Here is a 21494-nt window from a genome sequence, read left to right as displayed (position 1 = left end):
TGCCATCAACTATTAACACAGCGAGATAAGAAGCTAAATAAAAACACATGATCACCTCAGATCAACTTAATTCCCAAGTGCCTGGACAGAACTGAGACTTAAACAGAGTTGTGTCAATTATCCTTTTACTGAAATGACACAGGGAGTACTAAAAAAAAACAAAAAAACAAGGGTGACTACGGCACAGAGAGGACTGTCACTCCAGTGGACAATGGCGTTTTCACGGTGAGAGGAGGAGAGGGAGCCACTCCAACAGAGAGCCACTCAGAGCCTAATCTGAAGGGTGCAGTGGCACTCACACCCACAGTGGGATAAACAATTCCTGAGCAATTTCAGTAATCGCCGAGTTACGGCTCTGCAGACAAAACAGAAGAGTGTAGACACAGTGTCACTTCAGGATGCCGTGCACGCAGAGAGCTTTCTGACAAGCACACCTCACCCACAGCTGCACATCGCGTCTCTCACTGCCTCGTCTGCCGCCTCGGCCTTACGTCGCCTGCTGCTGGCGAGCTGCTGCTGCGCAAAGCAAAAAAACCTAAAATGAGATGGAGGAAGCCCCAAAAAAACCACCTTCGGAAACGCTCCGACATCCTGTTGCTGGTTTTGCTGCAGACACACAAAGGATGTTAGCCCACAAAAGGAAAGGAAAGGAAAGAAAATACTCTCCAAAGGCAGATGAGACTTCACACATCAGGAAAAAGATGACAACATCCTGGCGATACATTGGAAAGGCAAGGCAACAAACAGCTTTGCCTGCTGCTTGGGCCAATTTAATAGGTTTATTCTGATAAACACAAAAAAATGCAAGTATCATGAGAAGGTTTAGGTATAGATTTTTAGAAACAAGGCTAAAAACCAAGACTGCAATCCTCAGGCGGTACGCCACCCAGTGTGGTCTAAACCACCGTCAATGAATGCAGGTCATCAATACTTCAACAAATCAAAGGTAAAACGCCTAAAAGTCCAATAAAGAAAGCATAAGCAAGATCTACAAACACTAACCAGCCTCTCCAGTTTCCCGCTCCATCCCATTAAAGATGGAACGGCACTAAGCCTAAAACCGTTCTGTGGTCTGACAAATCAAAATGCTCAATTCTTTTCGGAAACCACCAATGTTGTGTTCAGGAGGGAAGGGACCACCTGGCTTGTTATCACCACACAGTTCAAAAGCCAGGTGCCCGAACATAAAGACGCACATCTGTGAAGGCATCATTACGGGTTCTGTAGTAACATATGCTGCCAACAAATTGATGACTTTGCTCTCAAGCACTAGGGCTATGGTGTATAAATCACACTTACAATTAACATGGTAGCCACCTCAGGTGTTCACCATCCTTATGGGTTCAAGAGGGGGAATTCTGAGGGGCCTTAAACACCGAGCCGACGATCAGTCGCCGGGCACGTCTGAAGCATCTGATTTATTTTCAGTGGACTCCTCTGACCTAAACATGAATCAGTGGTGCGTTTGCTCACTCCGATTGGCCGCTCAGCGCGGCAAATGAGCGCAGGAGAAGGGAGGCGGAAATGACGGCAACAAGCAAACTTCCAACTCAAAACGAATTTTAACCCCAGCCCTGCACGGTGGTGCTGATGTAATGGAGCGAAGGAACCGAAGAAATGTCTCTCCCACCAGAGAGGAGGGTGGAAGAGGCGAGGACGGACACGAGGAGCGAGGAAGCGAGGTGAGAGGCATTAAACAAAATGAGACGTCCTTGCTTCAGAGCTGTAAATATCAAGTGTCGATCAAATATGACACGTGACACAACTGAATCATCTTACCTTTGTTTAGCTGCAATATACCACTTCCAACCAGCCTCTAACATACACACATATAAATATATATATACACACACATAGACTATTTGAGCATGTACTCAGAAGTCTCTCCTAACATGAGTAATTTGTGTAGTTGCCGCATTAATTCGTACTTTATAAAACATATAAAAAACCCGCTTTTAACCAACTGCTGAGAAACCTGTGATTCGTCCAGTTAAGGTCGTGATTTCCAAAGGTCCTGAGAATGACTCCCAGAAGAGTGCGAGTGTGTTTTTTCATTTCCTGTTTTCACGTGGAGGTGGGGAGCGTCGGGGATAGAGGTCGAGCTCGTTCCCAGTGGAGCTCCGGTGGGACCCGTACCTCCTTCAATAGACATGAAACGCGACGTGTTGTTGAGCCAAAGTCTGTTGACATTACCGTGGGCGGAAAACTACCATCTCCTCCAACTCTCTCTTATTTACTTTAGAGAGAGATCATGGGTGGGACAGGCACCAAAATGTCCAAACGGGGGGGGGGGGGGTCATTTTCTCCTTCCTGCATGGAAAAAAAAACTACAATATAGCTACGCTGGAATATTTTTAAAAAATGAGGTTGCATCGCTGAAATCAAGGTCATATTCTGTAGATGTTCTGAAAGAACCTCTTTCAGCAGCTGGTATGCATCTGAAAGGACTGTTGCTTGAAAGCACATCATTCTGGGTTCATATAAACCTTACGGAAATAAAAACGGACGGAGCTAAGTTTCTCCCCCCGTCTAAAATGACTTTGGCTTGCATCTTGTTTGCGTTACGCTCGCCGGACCCCAGAGGCCAGCTGTAAACACACTCTGAAATGCTAAATCTTGGGAAGTGTCAGACGGTCAGCAGATCCGTCGGAGCGTTGCATATCAGTGTCTCGCTTTACGTGCCATACCTGTCTGAGAAAAAGGAGCCTGCGAGAACGCTTCAAAAAGCCAAGCAGCTGCCTGGAAGGGAAGAAAAATAAAGCGCAGCATCCCATAATGCTCCTGTAACGACTCCCTTCTCATCCCAACACAAACCCACCCACAACCCAGAGCTGAAGAGCTCTGAGTGTTCAACATCACTTTCTACAGCGTTGACTGTTCAGGGCGTGCCCCCCCGCCTGCATACTATTCACCTGGAATTTGGCACCGCCCTGAACTCTCGCTCTCAACACCCCCCCCCCTGAAGTGGCATTTAAGTTGTTGCATAAGCCTTGGCGACCTGACAGCGCAACAGCAGCGCCCTGAAGTCAGATTACACCAAAATGACTTCTCTTCAGCGTGTGGAAAGGTTACTAGAATAAAGGGGGAATGAAACACTGCAGTGATGGGCTTTACATAAAAGACAGGTTGCTCAAAGAGAGCCTATTTACCCGACTAGCATAGTTTAACGTTTAGTGCTGCCAAGTCCTCACAGACCCTCGTAAATTCAGCGCTACCTCGCTGACGAGCCTTTACAGGCCATGAACTGACAGTAATGAAGTTTTAACTGCTGCTTCGTTGCGTTTAAACTGGATGGATGGATGTCACTGTTTCTAATCTCCTTAACATCAGGTGCTTGGTTGCGACCGAGCGAAGATCAGAGTTAAAACTCTTACACTGGCAGCTTCTCCAAGACAGACGGATTCCCCCCCTACCCACTTTTGTGATTACACAAGAAGGTGAAGTGACACCCAACAAATCACAAACCGAAATAAATGAAAAAAAGATGTATTTCCATGACTTACACAACAGGCCGAGCTGACACTGCCATCACACATGAGACTAATACTCCATCAACAGGCCGTAACGCAACAAATCAGCAAGGTCGCCGAGTGAAGGCAAAAACAAAGTCTTCGCTAAACTTTCTCCAGCTGTTAGGTTTATGAAAGCCCCTTATTACCAACACCACATCTTCGGCAGATCTTTTGGAACCTGACAACGTGGATTTTTCAGTACAGAGAAGCCCAGAGAAGCCTTGATTGACACAATCTTTGCTGAGAAACGGCCTGTGCTGCACGAAGCCACAGCACACTTAACAATCCCCCTGGTCTATATAAAGAAAGTGAGCCTGCATGTGCTTCCAATGGCGTGCTGAGATCAAGGCACCCTAACCTCATTCCATCACCACTTTCCTCTGGGACCAGGCGGACCGCTGCGAGTCATTCCGAGGACCGCGCTACCGCCTTGCGCAGATCATCCATCTCTGGTTTTGGACAATTCTGTGGCAGAGGATGGAAGCGAGGAGTGGCTCAATGCATTTGTTCCCTGGTGGGAGTGAGTTTCTTTAAGAGAAGTGATGGGGAGGGTGTTTTGTGGCATCGCTCACGCGTCTCTAAAATGCAAAGACAAGCACACGCCATCCCCTTAATGTGTGTTTATGTGTCTTAAAGAGGGGGCGTGTATGAACATGCAACTCCGGTGATATGGCTAGAAGCACGAAATCGGAGTGAGAATCAATAACAGCGGATGAGAGGTGTCTTAAAAGCCTGTTTATGTCTGAATAGGCCTTGCATGCAGAACCAAATAAAGGCCTTGGAGGCCTCACACTCAAACCATTTCCCCCTTGATGTGACATTTAACGAACATCATGTCTTCACAAGACGCTGGCAGTCTTTTGCTCTTCCGTAGCTCAAGACTCAAGACTGTCACTCACAAACAGGCAAGACTCGCCGCATCGGGGAGGAGGAGATGAAGCACGCACCTCAGAGAAGCTCCGCAGGGAAGCTCTGTTTGTCCATTAGCCTGGTTTCGCAGCGATGTCTATAATCTGACTGAACCCTGAGAGGGACCTGCTGCTTAAAATGGAAATACCAGGGCACCGTGTGACCTTTCAGAGCTCAGTGGAGCCACCCACTCGGTGCATGCTACGCCTGAAGTTCAGATGCAGCTGTTGTGTGGGAGACAAAGATTATCAAAGGCTGCTGTGCTGGGGACAATGATTACAGTAACTGTTAAGTGTCAGCAACACATCGGGTCAGTGTGGAAAAAGCAAACCTAGCTGATGCCATTTTCAGGCAGTTCTCTGCAGTCAGTGCTCTGCCAACCACCAACGACAGCTGTTCAACCTAAATGAGGCTAATACAGAGTTAAAAGCCTTCACAAATAGACTTACGAACAACTGCCAGCAGCTAGACTGCATCCTAGAGTTAAAAAGGGGGAGATTGAGGGAAATAAAATGACGGTATAATTGATATTAAACGACCAGCTTCCGCTGGGTTACACAGAATAAAAGCACAAAGCCTTACCTGGCTTGCTGAGATAACGCCGTCTCGATGATGTGACCTCAGGAAGGGTTGAAAAGATGATCTCCTGAATTGGATTAACGAAGAGGCGGCCGACCAGTCAGTCAGGCGGAGGGGGAGGACATCTCTGAGGGGGTGATGCCCACGTTCATTATGTATCCCTGGAACGTCGGGGTGGAAACATTTGACCCGCTACTGTCGCCCACAGCGTTCGGGTTCGGGCCCTTTTAAAGCACAGACACCAACAGCCACCGACGAAAAACAAAACACAGCGAAGATGGGAAAAAAAAAAATGAAAAGAAAAGCAAACCAGCGGGAAGCCCAGGCTGCAGCCGACTCTCCCCTCTCTGCTCTGCCTCACAGAGAGACCGTTTATACACCGGAACAGCAGCGGTCTCCTCTCGGTTAGCGAAGAGTGCGCAACGTCTCGCCTTCCGTGTGCACCGCAAATCCTGCCTCAAAGCATCAGACTATCTAGTTGCAAAGACACCCAGGGTCGGCGTGTTTACCTCTTATTCGTTCCTGCTGCTAAGCTCGGTGGGAAATCAGCTGCTTCTCACTGGACGGACGCCATTTGTCTGCGTGAGGCTTCCAGTCTGCTGTCCGACGCTGCCCCTCGGAGGACAATCCAGTAGCCGCTGCCTTCACCCAGGCGAGAGCTCCCCCTGCTGGTGACATGCTCTAATCGCCTTCCTTGGCGGTTCAATTGATAAGAAGACATCTGCCCATACAGATAAGCTGTTTTCTTAGTTTTAGTTTATAGCCCACATGACAAGACAAGAAGGAAAAAGAAAATCAATTAATTAATTCTCCAAGGTGTGGAATCAGTTTCTGTGACAAAATGTGTGATCCTGGATTGCCACCAAATATCACTGAAGAATGGTTGTCCTGAAGCTGTATTTAACCCAAGCTATCATTACCAGGTTCCAAGCAGAAGCATGTACACTTGTTAACCTAAAATGTGCCAAAAACATGGTAACGGCACCATTCTCCGTCCACAGTGTGATTAGACAACCTCGATTATCTTCCCTAAGAGGACAACATTCAAAGAAATAAACTGAAGCACCAAAAACTGAAATGAAAATCAACATTCACTGATGACAGAAGAACTCCTGTAAAGAAGAATCTTTTTTTCTGTTCAATAGTAAGCAAAGAAATGGTTTATTCATTCTAATTTGTCCATTTTCTTTGGAAGTGTTAGGCTGTGTTTGGATTCCTCTGGAGGCCGGCAGAGGGATGTTTTTACAGTGTGGAAAAAAAATAAGAAATAGCCTCGTGTTTATAATTACATTTGCAAGTGAAATGATGTTTACTCATTTGCTGGATTTGTCCCGTTTACTAACACCAGCAGAAACATGAAAGTTTGATTCTATCCAGCATGTGGAAAACTGGGCATGTTCTTATTTCTGCAGTAACATACTAGACTAATTGACCAACCATAACCGTAACCCTTCAGGGAGCACGCATCATTATGAAACTAATATTAATCACACAATAGTTGAGGATTACACAACCAATGTGAGTCCATAGCTGAAGATGCTTTTGTCATCCCTAAAAAAAGATTAAAAAACAGATTTTCAGCACATTGTTGAATTAAATGAACACAGGAGGAGATTTACAGATGGGAAATAAGTGTTTTTACTCCATCTATCTGTGTATACTCTGCACTACACCATTAGTTGCCTTCTCATTTTGTTCAGCAATTTTGACGACTACTAAAATCTCCTTGAAATGAAATGTGGGTGGTCACAGCTGCTGTTTCTCCTAAAACACTGACATGAATTTTCAGTGATCTTTGCCAATTAGATTTCTGCTAATGAATGACTAGAAAGAGTTTTTTTTTTTTACTTCACAGGTTTGCAGAATCTCCTATAACATGAAACTTGGTTTATTTATACAGAAATTTCCATCTATTTGAGCAGCTCAAGAGTGAAATGTTTCATTAATATGGGGCAGGATACAAACTTGTTTGTCTTTTTAAATATTTTTTTCCGCTGGATTTGCTCCTGCCATAGTTACCAGGTTACCTTAATAGCAAAAGAGACCTGTCCAGGGCAACAGGGCAGGCCAAACTTCTTTGTATAGCTTGGATTTAAATATCCATCGAAGTTGCACTTGCTGTGCTGACTGAATGAGTCATGGGTGAGGCTTAGGTGAAGTCAATACATTTCTTACTCAAATACACAACTTGCTGCAGTCATAAAAATGATCATAAAAGGGAGCGGTTCCACTGATTTCACAAGAAGTCATGTTACAAGAGTGAATGCGTCTAGACAGCCGTAATTCTCTGCCTTATCTCTGCCTTAATATTACACCTCCTATGTCCATCCTTATGAGCGTATTTAGTAGTAAGTGTGATAATTTTACCATTTTTTTGGGCCTTTATAGTGAAACTGCCATGTTTTGTTATCTGTACAAATTCTAGTGTGAGATTGTGTTGTCAGGATGGTGTCTAATATCACACAGTGACATGAAGGCCATGCAACCATCTTAGGAGAAATTAACTTTATTTTGTTTTGCAGTTGCCATGAAACGTCATGAAACACAATAACATTAAAAAAAAAAAAAAACAGAGACACTCTCAAAGTTTTTCCTTTAATCTAAAATACTTTAATTGAATATCACTTTTTCTTTTCATCAATCGCAAGCAGCACATAAAGTTATAAAAATACATATATAGAAATAAAAACATGTATACTATACAAATTACCTGCCAATATATGGCAAAGGTGAAGCAAAGCAAGCTGCAGAATTTCACCACTCCAGCTTCATGTCAGCTTTACTCCACAAATATTTCCCTCCTCTCTTTAGAAACATTTTCTCATCAAAGCCACTGAAGCAAATGGCCTCCTTCACACCAACATCAAGGATCGATCTGGATGGGTCCTTCCTCCCCTCACGACAGTCCAGGAAACGCATCTGAAAGAATGAAGAAGGAGGAAATGAGATTGGGAGTTACACACATAAAGGATCACATAATAACATATGGTACTACTGTATTAAAAGTTTTGAAAAATGTATTTTATTCGCAAGTTGCTAATTTCAATGGTCATACCAATCAAATGTGGAATCAAATGTTCTTACTTAAATACTTAAAGCAAACTTCATGGCTAAGTCACATTAACAGCTCTAAACAATATAAAGTACTTACATACTCATCCAGGATCAGATAAGAGTTCCTCATCTGTGAAAACAACAAAGGCCACAGACTGAATTTAGGCTGGTTCGGGGTCTGGCTTTTCATTCCCAACATTATCACATTATTTCCAACTCTGCTGATGTTGTTCTGCCCCCAACTGAAAACACTCTGTAAGTGTTCCTGACGCTGAGTCCTCATTTGAATGAGAAATTAAAATCCCGAGTCAGACTATCCTAGTATAACAAATGGATTTACTTCAATCATACTGCATACAGAGACTACTTATAGTACTTTCCCAAATACCCTGACTTTAATCCAAGAATCAGACATTTCTAAAAATCTGGACAGATATGTTTCCCAGAAGAACAGAGCCATGTTTTTAACCACTGTTTTCAGTCTCATACCTTCTCGTTAGATTCTGGAACAAGGCAGGAAACGCTGCCGTGTCTGTCCAGGAACTCTTGAAACTGTTGGTGACTGATGACGAACCTCTCTGCCTCTCTCAGGGCTGTCTCTCCTGCATTCTCCCCATCAATCAACAGACACTGGAACACCTTAATAATGGAATGATGTGAGGCGTGTTATTCATCATTCATTACAGCCATTAGATACGGACGTGCACACTTTGGATTCTTATCTTTACCTTCCAGCGGACCGGGTTGAGCTGGTTTATCTCCTCTGTCATGTCTTCATCAATGTTGAAGGTGTTGATGACAGAGTTGATTTTGAACGCCACTTTATACTGCTGGCACCAGTTGCGGATCTTGTAGAGGTTGTCAACGTGGCTCTTCCTGCCTTGGGCTCTGCCAATCACCTGATTGGTTTCCTCATTAAAGCTGTCACAAGAGATGGCTAAAATGTCCAAGTACTCCCCTGGGAGAATGAAAATTAGAGGGTGAAATTAAATGCATAGTAACAAGTGTACAGCATGGTAAAGAGTTAAAACACTACTGAATGTCATGATGAGCTTGGCCAAAAAGAACGGACACTAATGTGAGATCTTACCATATTTCTGGAACCACTTTTCTTTGATCATGCTTCCATTGCTGACAATACTGACACTTGAGAGCTGCAGGTCCAGTTTGCAGTACTGGACTAAATTCCCCAGGAACTCCCCCCTATCATGCAAGAAGGGCTCTCCTCCAGAGAAGTTGATCTTTTCCATGCCTGAAAAAAGAAGTCCACTTCAACTTACAACAGGCTTGGACAGAGAAAAGGAGATCACCTGCCACTGCTTTGCACATTTTTACCTGCTTCCGTCAGTAGTCTGAGTCCTCGCTGGGCTTCTTCAAGAGGCAAGACGAAGGATGTCTTTGCAGTGTGGAAACAAAAGCCGCATTTGTAATTGCATTTGCGCGTAAAATGATAGTTGACGCTCGTCGGGGTCGTCTCACTTGAGTCTTCGTGTTGGTCCGGTTTACTGTAACCAGCTGAAACGTCTGAAGTCCTCCCTTTGCAGCCTCCTCTTGTCCAGTAACTAACTTTTGAGATGACGCTCGCTAAAATGCAATTGATGGTGCTTACGCAGAGCTGCAGAAGCACTCTCGGAGACGCGATGAGGGAAGAGAGAAGCATCTTCAAACCTTGCTCTGTGAACGACGCAACTTAACTCTTGACGCAGCTTAAGTAGGCTGCAGCTGGGTGGAAAGTTGGTCAGCTGAGCAGCCTGACAGTTTCTGTTTACAAACAGCGAAAACGAAACTGGACGGTGACAAGGGACTACATATGACGTAATTACAGACAACACGGTGCAGATAAAGTAGTGGAGAAGCTGATAGTGGATGTGGGGTGACATTTATAGTGCTAATCCAAAGTTTAGACACAACAAAGTGGTTGAATAAGCATTCACACTCTTTATTTTAGTAAAGCTGTTATACAGCTCTGTAAAAGGGTTACACGGTAGAATAAATAGGTCCTGTGTGGCTGTCTATAATTGGTGAGAAATTAAAATAAAAGCCACATTTCTGCCAGTTTATCAGCTGATTACTGAATGAAATGTAGTACTTTTAGGTTATGAACTGTTATTTGTGTGTGTGTGTGTGTTTACTTGGGCGCCCTTGTTAGATGTATAAATCTTTGCTTTCTATGGTATTGCTTTAACGTACGGGCAGTGAAACGCACAATGGTGAGCAATCTGACCAGCCAGGTTTTCTGTGTCAGAGCACACGTTTGCTTTGTCATCAGCAATATCTCCGGGTCTAATTGCTGCCTTTGAAATATGCTGTTGGTTATGTTTTTGCGCCTAACTTTCGGATTCATGTAAACAGTTCATGGGAGGCGTTGGCTTTTAAGTTTCGTTTATGCCTGTTGCGCAGCGATAACTTTCGTTTTCCCATCCCGGCAGCTTCCGGTGCGCCGCTTAAACTCGACAAACGCTGGTCAGAGTTGACCACAGCGGCACGTAGTAAAAAAAAGATGGCAAAAAACGTCAAGTCTCTCCTTTCGCGGTGGTCCTCTCGTGTTTTTTTGTTGGAGCTGGACGGAGCGACTCAATATTTTGGAATTCAAAAGAATAATTGGGGAAAAGTTAAAGTGCCACGTCCGTTCAGTGCATTCCAAGAGGAAGACAGGTGCTACTCTGTCCTTGTGTGCAGTCCGGACAGAATCAAAAAGGCAAAGTTTTACGGGGAGCTGAAAGACATACTGCTGAGGAAATTGCCTCCAGGGTGCGATTTTGCGGTTTTCTCCTCATTTCTGCCAAACGTGCAGGATTCTCTCATCAAGGGCTACTTCTTAAAAAGCAGCATCAAGGAGAATTCCTCTCTGATCGAGCGACTTTTAAGCGATTTAGAGCAGCACGACCCTGTGTTGGTGTGTTCATACTCTGGAAGTGAGGATGGACAGTGGACGCAACGTTTATGGTCACGCGCAGAGAGCGAACTGGGACAAATGACAGAGGCGCACAACGTGGTACCCGCAGAAGAGCCGACGTATCACCCGTCTACTCTCAACATTAAGAACTCTGATGTTTTCTACAGCTTTGACGAGGCCTGTGACGTTTTAAAAAAGGTATGTCGAAGAAATATGACAAAGCTGCCTCAGCAAGATTAGGCAAAAATGATGCGCTCGTGTGGTGGATGAGGGCACAGCAGTGCACAACAAAGCGCCCGCGTCCTGCACTTATCTAACACCGCCCAGGTGGCCCACAGCAGCGTGTGTGTTCATGCGCACCACTGTGTATGACTCCCTCCTGCCTCATCTCACAGCAGCAAAAATGATTTTGTCTGTTCTGCAGTGTGGTGACATCATCCCCGAGGCCAAGTCTGTGCTGGAGATGCTTCCCAGCAGAGTGGAAGCCATAAGAAAACCAGACTTCCCCGTTGTTGTCATAGAGGGCCTGGATGCCACAGGTTAATGCCATTACTTCGGAAATAAATATGGGATCAGTGTGATGCATAGATATTGGCTAAAGTGATGTCCGCTTGTTCTCTGCTAAAAACATTATCTGCCAGTGAGCTTCGCCTAATGGAATATCGCATATCATGACCTCAGAAAACTTACATCACTATGAAAATGGTTTATTGAGTTGCTTGCTCATCTAATGCTCTTTGGAAACCTCATGAATACTCTACTACTGGTCAAATGGGAGTTTGTGGGGAACTGTTCAAGTGTCGCTTCGGTTCCTTATTAGATTTATTGCAAAAAAGAGAGAGAATTCTTGTTTTTGTGTCATAAGAATATGCCCTGCCTTCCCTGCATCCCTCTCTCCCAATCGCAGGGAAGACTACTCTGACGGAATCTCTAAGGGATACTTTGGGGGCCACTCTTCTGCGGTCTCCCCCTGAGTGCCTGGCCCCCTGGAGAGCCCGCTTTGATCAAGAGCCCCCCATCATTCGCAGAGCCTTCTACGCTCTGGGGAACTACATCACCGCAGAACAAATAAGCCAAGAGGGCATGAAGACTCCCATCATTGTTGACAGGTAAACATAGCAGAGGTGTCTCTGTTTTGCAGCCCGTTTTGGATCCCACCGGGACCAACTCAATACTTGATGTTAACAGAATCATCAGATGGCACAGTCATCTGTCTTTCACCTTCACTCCACCATCCGTTATCTGTCCCCAGATTCTGGCACAGCACAGCAGCTTATGCCATCGCCACAGCGGTGAACGGCCCGGTGAGTAACCTTCCATCGACGGGCTCGGAGGTTTACATTTGGCCCAGTGACCTGCTCCAGCCCAGCTTGGTGGTTTTGCTCACTCTGGCCCCCGAGGAGAGGAAGAGGAGACTGAGAAACAGAGGTCAGAAGGAGACTGATGAGGAGAAAGAGCTGGATCACAACCGACTTTTCAGACTCAGGTGAGACAGAGTGCATGGTCATAATGGACGTTAAGGATGGAGTTTAAGTGTATCTTTTGATTCTGTAAAATGACCTCATTGAATTATTATTTGCACAATCAATCATTATGTCAATTACTTAATGAAGTGAAAATTAATCACTGAGATTAGAATACCTTAATCTAGATTAATTGATGCAACTGCTGGCATTTCATTTTCTTTAATCTATTATTTGACATTTGTTTCACTGGGATTACTTCTCCTCAAGCCTATGAAAAGTCTAGGAGCATTTTAAGGCAAATGAGTCTGATTTAAAAGGTTTATTGGATTGAAATATTCATTGAACCTGTAGTTATCCTTTTTATTATAAAAGTCCTCAAACAAATTACAGTAAATTGTATCAGAAATGAGTATTTTAGCTAAATTTAGGAAAAAGTCCATTTTAAGACTGAGCAGGGCAATGATTAGTTTTGCCAGGCACAGACTGTAACACAGAAATAGTTCTTATAGAGAAGTTGATGTTAGGATTGAAAGGCAATGCCAAACTCTACTGACACCCAGAGGAGGAAATGACAGACAAAAGAAGAAGGAAAAAAATCAGAGTCACACGTCATTTGAAGAAATGTTTCACACTTGATGCGACAAGTTCCCTTTGACTGCGAAACCACAGATGGGCAGATGCTGTACAGCACATTCACAGTCAAGCCAGCTCAGTCTTAGTCTGATCTATCAAACACTTAACAATCAATTACTGCCCCATGAGGGAAGCGGCTGATGAGAAAGAGCAGGTGATTAGTTGCTGAGCCGCTGTGCTCCATTAAGCTGGTCAAAACTCGCAGCCGTTGCCGGCCCAGTTAGACGCTATTCAGACAGGTCGATGGCTACTTTCATTCATCGTCTTTCCTGACATAATGGCCTGTCCACATGGGACAGGCAGATGTTGGGCCAGCAGAATTAGAAAATAGAGGGAGTTGGTGGTTGCTCCCAGAAGAGAGAGAGATTCAGCAGGCTGTCAGTCACTATCACAAGGACGGTTGCCCATAGGACTTGGGAAAAAGCTGTACCCTGACGCTTCTGTGTTGTTTCTCACACTTGTAATGCAATCTGCATCTTACTGTGCAGCAAAGCTGTGAGCATCAAACATTCTTGAAGTTGCCACTTGTTTACATGCCTGTGTCTCTCACTTGTTGACCGATGTGTTTGTGTGTCTACGCAGAGTGGAGAAGGCTTATCAGAGGATCAGTGGCCCAGCTTGCGTCACTGTGGATGCTAGTCCCTCTGCAGACCTAGTGCTCCAACAAGTGCTGCTTTTAATTAGGGGCAAATGCCACTTGTAAACAGTTCTCCATCTCTCCTGCTGGCAGGCAAGCGTCAAGGGGATGCCGTACAGTATTTGACCACTAGGTGCCAGTAAGGTGTTGCGAATGTGACTGCAGGAGGGCAGGTGGCCAGATTTAAGTGTGGAGAGGAGATTTTGCTCACAATGAATAAAGGTTGAGTGACCAGGAGCCAGAACCTTATGCTACAAACAGAAATACATATTAATGTAGACACATACTCACAGTGGAGTATTGTCAAGAATTGTTTATCTAACTGATGTGTGTGCTCTCTAAAAAGAACATATTGTGTAGCCTTCAGACAGCATGTGTCCTCACTTTTATTTGTATGGGCACTAAGGAAGTGGAAAAATGTATAAGCAAGTTTTCATTTAAGTACTGAAACAAAAAAGTACGAGTCTCAACAGACTCAGCCTGAAAAAAAAAAACTCTTAATATAGTCTGCCTCTCGGTCAGATGATTGGTCACACTTAAACTACAAAAAAACTCTTCACATATGTTTTGAAACAAGCTCGTTCAACACAATTCTTTATTGGCTGAACTAAATTAAAGGTAAAAAGCACGAATCAGATGTGGAGTGTTTAATCTGAGATCTTTTTTTGGTCATATATCTTTTCAATAATTGTTTATTCATAAAAATGTCAAATACAAATGAATAAATCCTGAAACCCCAGAGCTTTGATAATCATTAGAGGAACAGTCATATGACAAAAAAAAAACATTTACATCACTCTTCTGTGTTAAATATAGTCCCTCATTGTCTCATTATTTGCCCAAAACCTAATCAGAATGGCATCTTACTTCTCACCAAGCAAAAATGATTTGTTTCTAGTTTTCCAACCAGAACTTCAAACAAGACACACGTCTAGGATTTCTACAGAAATTGTTCAATTGCAATCCGCTATGCTTGGAGGAATTATTTAATTGAATCTACATTTACTCTTGAATTAAGAGGTTAGACAGTCTGATTTATGTTTTGACCAATGCATGTTACTATGACAACAGAAATAAAGGCTTAAAGGAAAGTTAAAAAAACAACCACTTGTTTTTGGTGTCTCCTGTTGTGGTCATCTCTTCTGAAGACCTTCAAAAAAAAGTGCAAGGACTGTACTAACATGTTTATTCTGTATTTCAACTAGAATTATTTGAGTAAATTTAAGCATTTAAAAAAATGACCACTGTTCATGCTTGTGTACAAAAATGCTTGTGAATATTATGTCAATTATTTGTTCTGCTGTTTAACAAAGCAGTGCCTTTAATTGTGTACTGTAGATGGTAAGTTCCCTTGATGCCCCCTGTATTGATAACTGGTGTCTCATAAAGCACCTACAGAGGCACTGACATCATAAGATGCTCTTTGTGCCTGATGTCCTCATGAGCACAAGCACACAGAACTGTACAGATACACACGACTTGTTTAAACACACACACACACAAGCGCCCACATTTTCTAAGAGCACATACTGTAACTCATTTATATAGGGAGGAAGTGTATATTTGGCCTATGTGATGGGAAGATTAATTGGGGGTTTTAGTAATTATGAGCTTGGCAAAGCTGCGGGCTGGAGAAGACAGAGTGACCCATCTCTTTTACTGTGATGCATCAGCAGAGCGCCAACCAATGCAGACCCTATTCATATGGCAATTAATGGAGCGCTGTATATCAATGTCATTCCAATGCTCCCCCACATAAGTGCATGAACTAATCCTACTTCCAGTTGCAGCAATTCACAGTGTTTTACTGAGTGCTGTGAATGCAAATCTTACCATCACATGTAGCCACATAAAGTAAAATAAGGTGTCATTATGTTTATAGAGTATGGATTCCTTCTGGATGAGGTATCTCAGTACAGTTTACTGAACTCATAATCCCTCAGCTGCCTGTGACTCTGTGGATGTGCCATTTACATAGAGAGCCCTAAATGTATGAGAGCAAAGCAATTAGGCTTTAGGCCATATATCATACCTGAATGCAAAGTTGTGTTTGCTTCTGGTGTCAGCCATATTTCCCTGTCAGGTGTTGTTAAGCATTGATTTTCTTGGCAACAAAAAGGGAGTGGTGACATCATGCCATTACTGCTCTTCAAAACCACAGTAATATGACATTAATGGCCCATAATTACAGTGCATTACACAAGCCGGGAAATAATTCTATTCACATTTGTCACAGTGTTTTTCTTTTTGGGACATTAAGGATTATTTTCAGTTGTTTCTGTTGGGTAGCCAAGACACACTAAGAGGTTTTAACACTCTTAGCAATTTACACATTCACACGCTGACTGTCTGTTTCAAAGTGTGGTTCAAGGCAAAAGCTAATAACTAACGCAATCTGCTTCCAATCTGTGACTTCACCACTGTAGTTGCGAGATAAAAGTTAGACCCACATGTAGTAAAAAAAATGGGATCCATTGGAGCACTGCAGTGGAAGCTCAGCTTCACACACAATCTCCAAACATGCACATATACAGTTTGCTTGAAAAAAGCAGTGGGGGCAAAGGGACAAGTGAGCACACATGCAGTGCATGGAAGCATACACCCATGCCTCACCCTGTATGGGGCCACTTTGCACTACACTCCTCAGCTTCAATATTTCATCTACACAACAGAGAAGGAGCAGCGGTGAGGAGGAAAGCCCTCCATGAAATAATTAAAGATCCAGCGGGGATGCAGCAGCGCAGCAGCCGCTGTCCCATCCTAACTAATAGATCAAATGAAAACTGTCCCTCAGATCATTAATAATGAGTGTGGTATGGAGACTGAAGGGGTGGATGAGGAATGGAAGGGCATGGGGCTGGTACAGGTTGGGAAGGAGGTGGAGAGAGGGCACTGGGGAAGTACAAGGAGTTTTTACTGCGTGTGTGTATGTGTGTTAGGAGTGTGGTCGTGGGGGGGGGGGTTGAGTAGTTGTCTGGGTCCCCTGGCAAAAGCCTCAGTGAACCTCACTTGGCAGCTATATGAAGCGGCATGGCAAGAGGAGTCATGCATATGATTTGGCACCAACTGTCTGCCAAAGTCTAAAGACCCTTCAGCAATGTCTATATACATCCCTTATCAAATAAACAACATTTTACACAGTGAAAAGGCAGGTTAGCAGGGGCTAATAATGCTCCTTTCAGTCAGTGGGGCCTCAGAGCACTGAGGGTGGATTTTTAGAGGACTGATATAGGCAGTGATGGGTTATCTGCGGTGGGGGATGTGAGAGATAAAAGGGGAAAGAGGAGCCGATGGGAAAAGGAGGAAAGGGAGGTGGAAATGGGGATGGGGGTGGCAAGAGTGACGGGAGTTGTTGTGGATATGTTGTCATCTGTGGGCTTATGTCCCTCCAGATTTCTCCAGCTGGCAGGTACGCATGTTTCCTTATACTATCCTCAACCTCAACCCCCGTCACCAACCCGCCCCAACCCCCACTCTGCAGCATTCCTCAAGCAGCATCACGTACCAGCCGAGGTCTCCCTTACATATTCACAATTCTTACCCTGCTACTGCCAAGTTTGGAGTGTGAAAGCAGCATGCTAAATAAGATTAAAAAATGCTTAAAACAGTGTTACTGCAAAAACCAAATGAAAAGTGTGTATACACGGGTATGTAAAACGTAGAAACATATTGTGCTAAAGTAAACTCTTTAAATACTTAAAGTCAGCAACAAGGAAAAATGATGAGGTTCTGTCACACAGATTTAATCATGAGACTAAATCAAAGGATGAACATCATAAATTTGTCCATCCAGCCTTGTATGTGAGGAAAGAGGGGAGACTGTAGAGTTACAGGCTCTCCTCTTTTTTCACACTCCTCACACTTGCACAGATAAAAAAAAAAAAAACACCACACACACACCAGCACCACATCCCTCTGAACACAGCAGGTGGTGGCAGACTCCCCGGCTTCACTCTCTGTGAATGATGGGTGGTGGGATGTAAAAACATGAAGGGTGTAGGAGTTGAACGGATCGCTGGTGAAATGCTTCTCGCAAAACATACGGCAAAAACTTAAAATGAGTAGGAAAGCGCAAAAGAGAGGCAGAGATGAGGGAATTACTTTGTTTGAGAGGAAGAAAACTTTGGAAAATATCCCATTAAAAAACAGATTTATAATTCAGCAGCTTTTCATCATCATGCTCACCCCTTTGTCATGGTGTCTGAGCGCTTATTTGCAAGGGCAAAGACAGCATCTCTGTCAATAGGAGCAGGTATTAGGCACAGCAGGCTGTGTATTCATAATGCCATTATATATTCAGGTTTGGCTTATTTTCTGATATTTTCAGGGGAAGGCTCTGTATTGTCTGTGATGATTGCATGAAACCTCACCGGTTCTGCCTGGCGGCTGTTGGGGAGGCTTCACCAGGAACGGTTAAATATTTAAACACCGCTGTGAGATCTCATTAAAAACCACACATCAGCCCCTGTTAGGCCCCTACAGCACCCCCTAACACGCTCCCAAAAACCCAGTTAGAACTCAGTGGAGTGTGACAAAACAGTTATTGTCTATTTACTGTTGAGAACTTGTGATAAATCATCATATCCTGTCAAATAAGGCAGTTGGCAGTTGTGTTGACGAGTGGTAAGTCGTCATAACGGGGAAGAAAATGATTGAGACTCACTTGTGTTTGACAGCTGCAGACAAGCAGAAATATGCCAAAACAAAATAACTTGACAACTAGACCAGACTAATATTTCCGTAAGACTCCTATGAAAACAAGGCAACAGAGCAAACTTTGAATCTCTGGAGTCTTCTTTCTGAGCGTTCCCTCAAAATCTGGGCAATTATTTTCCAACGCAGTTGTTTGGGGCTTCCCTATTTTTAGCCTGGCTGCCCTCTCAAATAAATTGATTTCCTGTGGCAAACTTGGAATGCTTCCTGCGTGCCACATTTGCCCCCCTTCAAACACAAATACAGTCCTTCTTCCCCTAGAGAAATAAATCAAAGGCAACACTGCCAAGTTCCACACAGCTGCATCTATGCATTTTTTTTAAATACTTGAAAATGGTTTATTTTTGTTTCACTTTTATTAATGCTCAGGCATGTCTCCGACTTCAACAGGCATCAACAGACAGCTGAGAAGCTGCTTGCGTGACAGCCAAGTGAGTGACTCTGAAAATACCTAAACTGACTCACTTTCTCTCTCTCTGCTTCTCTGTCTCTGGTCTTACTCTTTGATACAGTCTCTCAGGAGACTCTGAGGTCTGTTTTTGTGGTCTTTACCACTGAAATAATGGCTGGGTCAAAACACACTAAACTCTCTCATCGCAGGAAGATATTTAAACACCCAGAATGACACATAAATAAAAGTGGAGCAACTTGATCCTGGATTCTTGTAACGGCGTCTGGGGAGCCAGTGTTCTTTGATGAACACTTGCAAAGACAGATGCATGGTGGCTGGGGGATGCTGTGCTTACAGGGAAATAAGAAGTTACAATGCACAGACTGACAAAGAAAGTGAGACTAATACAGAAGAACATGAATCATTAAGGCGAGCAAACATTTGCTCAACTTCAGGGGGACAACGCTGTAAAAGTGCACCACATTGTGTTATGCAGGATATAATTTGACGTTTTAATTCTAATGTTAAGTTAGCGTACCAAACGTTTTTGTAAGCTGAGTGCGCGTTGTGAAACCACATGACCCAGTGAGACTTAGCCTTCAGTTTTTGTTAGCCTTCAGCTGCTCTTGTTACAGAATGCATTGTGAGAAGTAGAGGATTGTAAATAAGACCTTTGAGGTGTGAACACACATAGTGATGGAAAAAGATAGAGAGACAGAAGTACAAATAAGAGAAACATACCACTTGAAGCCAGTTCCTTATCCTGACTAAGCCGTCTGAATCCCTCTACACCCATTTAGTTAGCTCACTACGGCTCTCCTGTGTGGGAGCAGAGGCTTTTGCCTGCTTTACAGTCCTCGCACTGCACCTTGGAAAATATTGAGCTCATAGCTGCTCATCTCCATAATCAACACCACATACCTAGCAGACTGCTAAAGGGACTGTGAGCGAACAGGGGTAAGAATTCACAGTGGCTTCATCTCCCAGATCTTCCCATGTACCTTCTAAACAAAGTTTGTGAGAAGTCCTCAGGCTGGTAGAGGAGAAGGAGTAATTTAATAAACTCCAGACTTAATTCATTCAATTCACTTAATTCAGGCAGTTTCAAAGATGCTTAGAAAACATTTAAAGGGTCAAAGACTGAAATCTAGAATGTGTAAACTGTGATATGAAGATTATTGTAAGACAGGCAACCCAGATACAAGAGTAAAGTTTTATTTACGATAAATTACAGATATAATTTATAATTTTCTGGGAGACTGGCATCCGACTATAGTGGTGAGAGAAAAATCCCCCGCCCTATAGGTCCAGAATTGAATTATGTACAGAACAAAAGCCATACGTGGCAAAATTAAATAGTCAAAATAACCAGGTACAAGACAGGAGTATTAGAGAGTAGGCAAAAGAGCTAAATCCAAAAACAGCTGAAAAAGAGAAAAGAAAAAAAGAAAAACAAGCAACAAATATCAGAAAAAAAGAGTAGCAAAATGTCTTGACTGGAATACAAAGGCAGTCTGGCAAGAAAACAAGGAAAACATGAGTGTATACAAGGAAGGGTAATCAATCAGTAGAACACAAGTGTTGTGTAATCAACTGATTGAAACCAGGTGGAAAAACTGAAGGCAGGAAGCAAGACTAACTGGGATGTACAAGGAGGAAACATTTAGAAATAAAACACGAGGTTATGAACCAAAATCCATGAAAAGTCAAAGACCATAGTTTGGTGCTGAGAAAAGCCTTTCAAAACCCTGCAAGCTTCTCTTAAAGAGTTGCCATGTGATGAGGTGGGACTGACTTCAGGATTTTAAGGCTGAGAAATGTTCAGATTGTATGTATTCAAGGCTTTGAGAAACAGGACCTGAAAATGTTTGACTCAGAGGCTTTCAGTTCTTTTCGTTCTCTCTAACTACATTTCTTGCCAATGGAGAAATGGAAAAAAACAAAGATGAAAAAAAACAAATCTCAATTCTCCATGTCTTAAATGAAAAGTGTGCCACAAAACTTAAATTTTAGAAAACAAGACTCCACACAGATTAACCACATGGTAAAGAAATAAAACTAAAACTAAACCAAAAAAAAACAAAAAAACCTTTGCCTTCTTAACACCCTCTATGGAGCCAAGTGATGATGTTCCTGGCTAAAGCCTGGTTGGAGCAGTTATCCATCTCGGCCTGCGCTGCCAGCTGTCAGAGCACACAGCTCCAGCTAGCCGCCGGTGGCAGGTGTAATCAATATGGACTCCACAGAGAGTTGCACTACCAGAGGCCAGTTTCCACTCTCTAACCCATCTCTGTCTCTCCAGGGGAAACAGTAGGCAGACGGGCAGGGAGAGTACGTTTGATGTCTCCTCCGGGCCAAGATGGAGCTATAGCTCTGTTGCAGGAAGATGATTAATCCTGCCTATTGGATGCAACATCATGTTTGAGTTAGAACAGCCTGTTTTTATCTGATAGAGGTGTGTATTGTGCTTTCGCACGAAGTCCTGTTGTAGAAAATGCTGTATAGTTTTGCTTACTTCTTAAAAATTTACAGCACCAGATAGATTTTTACACACCAATTTTCTAGATTATTTGTGGTGTTGGTAACGTTTTCCAATCATCCAGCATACATGAAGCAAAATCTTTTGCAATTTTGGTGTGAAAGACTCATTAAATACTAAAAAGTAACATAAAAGGCTGAATTAAATTAGCATTTTTGTCACACA

At 43.3% G+C, this 21494-nt stretch overlaps 3 protein-coding genes across 4 annotated transcripts in view; 1 reads left to right on the top strand and 2 right to left on the bottom strand.

Moving 5' to 3' along the window:
* rnf144aa (ring finger protein 144aa) overlaps positions 1-5624 on the bottom strand; it is a 28510-nt gene extending 22886 nt beyond the window's left edge. The window contains exon 1 of the mRNA XM_072365088.1: positions 5004-5624. The gene's annotated coding sequence lies outside the window, so the exon portion shown is untranslated. The remainder of the gene's footprint in view (positions 1-5003) is intronic.
* A 1988-nt stretch (positions 5625-7612) lies between these two features.
* rsad2 (radical S-adenosyl methionine domain containing 2) lies at positions 7613-9794 on the bottom strand. The gene is made up of 6 exons (XM_072365597.1): positions 9390-9794; positions 9145-9306; positions 8783-9012; positions 8544-8693; positions 8152-8184; positions 7613-7919 (listed from the first exon to the last, which is right to left on the bottom strand). Exons 1-6 carry the CDS (start codon positions 9712-9714, stop codon positions 7755-7757), a joined length of 1065 nt encoding a protein of 354 aa, XP_072221698.1. The 5' UTR covers positions 9715-9794; the 3' UTR covers positions 7613-7754.
* Positions 9795-10490: 696 nt separating this feature from the next.
* Positions 10491-21235, top strand: cmpk2 (cytidine monophosphate (UMP-CMP) kinase 2, mitochondrial). 2 transcript variants are annotated; one of them, XM_072365383.1, is made up of 5 exons: positions 10491-11148; positions 11375-11489; positions 11858-12059; positions 12203-12436; positions 21093-21235. In XM_072365383.1, exons 1-5 carry the CDS (start codon positions 10555-10557, stop codon positions 21178-21180), a joined length of 1233 nt encoding a protein of 410 aa, XP_072221484.1. In that variant the 5' UTR covers positions 10491-10554; the 3' UTR covers positions 21181-21235. The 2 variants fall into 2 exon arrangements, with proteins under 2 accessions (XP_072221484.1, XP_072221483.1); XM_072365382.1 differs by lacking the exon at positions 21093-21235 and adding an exon at positions 13632-14790 and having other exon boundaries at positions 10492-11148.
* Positions 21236-21494: the final 259 nt, after the last annotated feature.

Source organism: Leuresthes tenuis, unplaced genomic scaffold (assembly GCF_036924035.1).
Source record: "Leuresthes tenuis unplaced genomic scaffold, fLeuTen1.0.hap1 SCAF_15, whole genome shotgun sequence".
NCBI lineage: Eukaryota > Metazoa > Chordata > Actinopteri > Atheriniformes > Atherinopsidae > Leuresthes > Leuresthes tenuis.
Note: the sequence above shows the minus strand (reverse complement) of the source record. Positions and strands in the feature narration are given on the sequence as shown.